At 53.4% G+C, this 5,092-nt stretch overlaps 1 protein-coding gene across 4 annotated transcripts; it reads left to right on the top strand.

Annotated features, from left to right (window-relative positions):
• The first annotated feature begins 1,220 nt into the window (after nt 1-1,220).
• Nucleotides 1,221-3,218, top strand: LOC123058554 (B3 domain-containing protein Os01g0723500). 4 transcript variants are annotated; one of them, XM_044481268.1, is made up of 4 exons: nt 1,244-1,563; nt 1,783-2,239; nt 2,348-2,694; nt 2,767-3,218. In XM_044481268.1, exons 1-4 carry the CDS (start codon nt 1,471-1,473, stop codon nt 3,034-3,036), a joined length of 1,167 nt encoding a protein of 388 aa, XP_044337203.1. In that variant the 5' UTR covers nt 1,244-1,470; the 3' UTR covers nt 3,037-3,218. The 4 variants fall into 4 exon arrangements, with proteins under 4 accessions (XP_044337204.1, XP_044337202.1, XP_044337201.1 ...); XM_044481269.1 differs by having other exon boundaries at nt 1,221-1,563; nt 1,783-2,558; XM_044481267.1 differs by having other exon boundaries at nt 1,233-1,563; nt 1,786-2,694.
• The last annotated feature ends 1,874 nt before the right edge of the window (nt 3,219-5,092 follow it).

The raw sequence follows: 5,092 nt of genomic DNA, 5'->3' as shown, positions 1-5,092 counted from the left end.
GATTGAAATATACTCAGGAATCCGAAAAGGCGTGATCTCGCACAGTGATATTACTGTACATGCGTGTGCTTTCCTGTTGCAACTGTACGGTGTTATTTATATATTAGCAAGTGTACTGTTTGTGTCATTATTGTGTCGTCTTTCGTGACCACTTTATGTATTCTTGACTTATTTTAGAAACATTGTCATTGCAAAGAAGAACTGTCGTACCTAGATTATAGAATACGGTATTTTGTGTGGAAAATAAAGTGGAGTTTTCAGCAGGAGCCGGCACCATAAGTTACATATAGCACATTTTTGTCATATTATTCTTCCTGAATGAATCAGTGCAACCTATTTGAAAATTTCAGTTATTCAGCAGAAGAACTTAAATTAAAACACATTGAATTTGGGGGAGGGAAAATCCAATTATTCATCAGAAGAACTTAAATTAAAACACATTGAATTTGGGGGAGGGTCGGGACTTAAACTTTCCCACATAACTTGAGGAGATACACATTTTAGGCACTTCTCAACCGGCTATGTGTAAAACCATCATATAACCTCTAGTATTGGACATTTTTACTGTGACCAACCATCAATGATAGAGGGTAAATCTTTGACATGACAATAGATTGGAATATACTCTATAATTTGAAAAAGGGCGATCTCGCACAGTGGTATCACTGTATATATGCGTGCTTTCCTGTTACAAATGTACGGTGTTATTTATATATTACCAAGTGTACCATTTGCGCTATTATTGTGCCACCTTTCGTGGCAACTTTATGTATGTTCTACTCATTTTAGAAACATTATCGTTGGAAAGAAGAACTGGATGTCGTACCAAGGTTATGGATACGGTATTTTTCGTGGAAGATAAAATGCAGTTTTGAGCTGGAGTCGACGCTATAAGCCTCATATAACGCTTGGTTTTCAACATATCTACATTGGAAGTGAAAAACTTGGGGAAAAAATAATTGGCCTGTATTTTGATATTTTCCTGAGAAAAATAACTCGCGTTGCATGCAGCAAGGTTTCCATGAGCGAAGTGCGCGGTTGCTGTCAAGAAACGCGAAGTGCACTCACTGGAGCATGGGCCCAGGGGGAGTTTGCACCCATGGTGGGGCCAGATGGTCAGTGGTAATAGTCAGTTTACTCGGGTGAACCAGTGAAGTGAGCATTTTGGGCTTGAGAAGTTGAGAGTGGCCGAGCGGGACGGTGTGTTGCACTGCACCCTGGTTTCCGGGGGGCTTTTTGGCGTAGTTTAATCATCGGCTGGCACTGCGCGCGTGAAATGAAATCAGACACCGCGCGCTCCACTCCACGGAGGCTGATCGCCGGCCACAGCCAAAAACCACCCCATCAAAAGCCGAGCTCTCTCGTCTCTTTCCCCGGCCGCGGTTAATTCCTCGCCCTCTTTTCCAGTGCCCTCGGCAGGTTTAACCTTATCGCCTCCCTGGTCCGGTGTGTGCGAAGCTCTTCCGATCGATGCCGGACGCGGAGAGGCAATCGCCGTTGGCGTCGGCGGAGAGGCGGCCGCACTTCTTCAAGGTGCTCATCGGCGACTTCAAGAAGCGCCTGGTGAGTGCACCATTCACTTCACGGACGGGTACATGTGTTCTACCTCTGACTTGGTTCGCCAAACTGATTAAAATTACCTAGAACAAAAAACTTGCATGCCAATGTATGCATGAACGGGCCACGCTCTCAGCGAGGCATGCATGCAAGAAATTTTGCACATAGGATACGTCGTGTCCTCTCAAAATGACTCGTCCATGCATTGCATGCACGCAAATGCAGAAGATCCCGCCAAAGTTCTGCAAGCACATCCCCTGGGAGGCGTCCAGGAAGGCCAAGGGCCTGAAGGAGGCGTCCATGGCGGCCACGCTGGAGGGCCCCAGCGGCCGGACGTGGCAGGTCGTCATCCGCCGGACCGCCGAGGGCACCTTCTTCACCGCGGGCTGGGCCAAGTTCGTGCAGGACCAGGCGCTGCGGGAGCTGGAGTTCCTCGTCTTCCGCCACGACGGCGGCACCAGCTTCGCCGCCATGGTGTTCGACAAGTCGGCGTGCGAGCGGGAGGACCTGCTGCTCGCCGGCGACGCGCCGCGGCCGCGCAGGAAGCGGGGCCGGCCGAGGACGGCGTCGCGGGCCCTGGATGACTCGGCTGGCATGGAGCTGGTCCCGTACCGTGCGCCTGCCGATCGGCTGCCCCAAGCCGCGTGCTCCGATCGGATGCCGGAGTCGGACAAGTCAAATGGTACATGTTCCCTCTGTTTCTCTTCCTTCTACATAGCATTCAGATTTGGCTTCTCAGACGCAATGGCGATGTGTTCCGTTCAACACAATGCATGTAACGGTCTTGCAGGATCAGCGGGGCATCCCGGCCCTATGAAGGCCGAGGTGGGCGCCGGCGAGCTCCCGCTGTGCTTGATCGCCGCACCACCGTCGGAGTCGGGGCAGCTCCTGCCTGGCCACTTGCCAGCCGGGACCAAGGACGGGTGCGCGGTGAAAACGCGGAGCATCCACGGCGACCTCGCGGCGGCCAGCATCCCCCCTTCCGTGAGGAAGTACAACGGGTACGTGTCCCGGCGGCGGCCCGTGGCGAGCGCCGAGCGGCAGCGGGCCATGGAGCTCGCGCGCGCGTTCCGGTCGTCGCTCCCCTACTGCGTCATCCGCATGAGCACCATGCACGTCTACTACTCCTTCATGATGGTGAGCGCCGGCCGAGCAGCTAGCTAGCCTGCCCCGTCAACTTGCCAAATGGCTGACCGTATGTGCATGCAGAGGTTCCCCACGGGGTTCTCGAGGCAGCACCTGCCCCGGGAGAAGACGGAGATGGTGCTCCGGGACCCGGGCGGCAAGGCGTGGGCGGCGCTCTACATCCCCAGCACGAGGGACCGGCTGTCGCGCGGGTGGTGCGCGTTCGCGCGCGGCAACTGCCTCGAGGAAGGGGACTGCTGCGTCTTCGAGCTCGTCGGCGCCGCCGAGTTCCGCGTCCACGTGTTCCGGGTGGTCGAGCCCGCCGTGCCGGCGGTCAGGCTACGTTTAGCTTGAGCTTTAGCTGCACGCCTGGAATTACCTGGCGCGCATTGGATCGTCAGAGGCACTCTGAACGAAAGCAATTAATCCGAACGGATAATTACTATTCAAATGCACACTCAATCAAATGCAATGCTGGATCATTCGTCTCCTCCGGTAAAATGCAATGCAGTAATTTAAGCTGATGACCGTCGGAAGTGTTTTCTCCTTGCTTGGTGCCCCGGTGAACAAAGTATCCAAGAAACTTGTGTGTAATCTTCATGTGGACAATGCGGAAAAGTAATCGCAAGAACGTAGAAAAGGTGCAAGTCGACGTCGCTCGTGACAAACCGTGAAGGAAATTGAACTAACGCAGCCTCACCGGCTGCTGCTGCTGCTGCTGTACGACGCCGACGCTACAGGTGGACATGATGTGGATAGATTGGGCTATTCCTTTCTTTACCCACTTGTACTTGTCGTCCCTGCCAACCCCCAAACGCCGTGCGCTCGCCGCAGCCGGCAGTGCGGGCGAACCCGGTTCGGCGAAAGTTGATTGGGACACGGGCTTTCGCTCATATACCTCAAAACTGTTTTCCGATTTCACTCTCTCATTTTTTTTTACCTTTTTGAACGGTCCTCCTTCTGGACCGGCTGCAGCGGCGGGGTCTTCCTCATACGGCCATGTGCTGTGGTGATCAGCACCATGAGATGAGACCATCCAACATCTGCTACACGGTTGCGTTGCTGCAAGGCATGTTTGGACGTCCCTCCTAGCAGTGAGGAAAGACTGGGTGGGGATGCCAGATGCGGACTCCGACCCATGGGGTGGTGTGGTGGAGTGCACACGGGGTGCCTGCAGCTGCGATCACGGCTAGGAATGTTTGGACCTGCTTGATCCCGGTCTAAGAGCATCTCCAGCCGCGTCTCCAACAGGTTTCTCAGGGCGACTTTTCATGTTGGCGTCGGAAAAAACCCTCAGTCGCGGCCACAAACCGTCGAAATCCTCCGGCTTGATCCTTTTTTGGGCCCGGCGATCCCAGGCCGAACCCAGCACACTGGGGGGGCGGTTGGGGGCTCCGGCGGACGAAAAAACTGCGCCTGGGCCATCACTGTCAGGCGAAAACGCATTTTCCACGTCCAGATTCCCCCTCCCCCCGCCCGCCCTCCTGCTGCCTTGCCGATCTTGGCGCCGATCACCCCCCACCACCGCTAGATAAGCCATTCCCCTACCGGAAAAGAGAGAAGGTTCGGCCTCGGCATCCTCCACCCCCTTCCCGAGAGAGCTTTCCGGCGCTCCGGTCGCGCAGGGAGGAATACCGGCGGCTGCGCGCCTACCACGCCCGCCAGGTGTTCATCGATTTGTCTGCTCGGCGATGGACTCGGATGACGAGGAGGCGCTCGCGGCGCTGCTGGAGGAGGAAGCCGAAGCTGACGTCCAGGACGAAGAGCATCTCATGGTCGTCGCCGCCCTGGCCAGCCTGCTCGCGAGCAATGCAAAGCCGCGACAAGGTGGCTCGGCGCCAGGACGGCTGAAGGCAAAGCAGAGGCATCGACTGGAAGGCTATTGCTTGCTCTACTCCGAACTTGAGAGATCCAAAACCAAGATCTATCCCTCAACTACGAGGGGAGGTAAGGAACTGCCATCTAGCTCTGCACTTGATTCACCTTCTGTTATGAGTAAGTTAGCGACACCTACACATGCTTTTACTATTCGTTCTGATATGTCGCATGTTATTGATGATGCCACTTTTGCTATGCATGATACTTATGATGAAGCTGCTTTTATGCCTGATACTACTGTGCCCCTTGGTGAATTTCTTGATGAACAAATTGCTAGGGCTAGAGAAAAAGAAATTATTGAATCTGAATACGATGATGATAGTGATGATGAAAATATGCCTGTTATTCCTAAGGGTTATTTATTTGATCAAGATGCTTCTTTAGCTATTTTAGCTTGCAGAGATAGATATGAGCTTAAGAGGTTATTAATTAAATGGAACAAAGAATCACTTAGAGATAAAATGAAACCTGATCCTGCTTTTGCTACTTCACCTATATGTGTTCCTAATAAAGATTATGAATTCTCTGTTGA

The sequence above is a fragment of the Triticum aestivum genome, chromosome 3A (assembly GCF_018294505.1).
Source record: "Triticum aestivum cultivar Chinese Spring chromosome 3A, IWGSC CS RefSeq v2.1, whole genome shotgun sequence".
NCBI classification, from domain to species: Eukaryota; Viridiplantae; Streptophyta; class Magnoliopsida; order Poales; family Poaceae; genus Triticum; species Triticum aestivum.
This window is presented reverse-complemented; position numbering and strand designations above follow the sequence as displayed.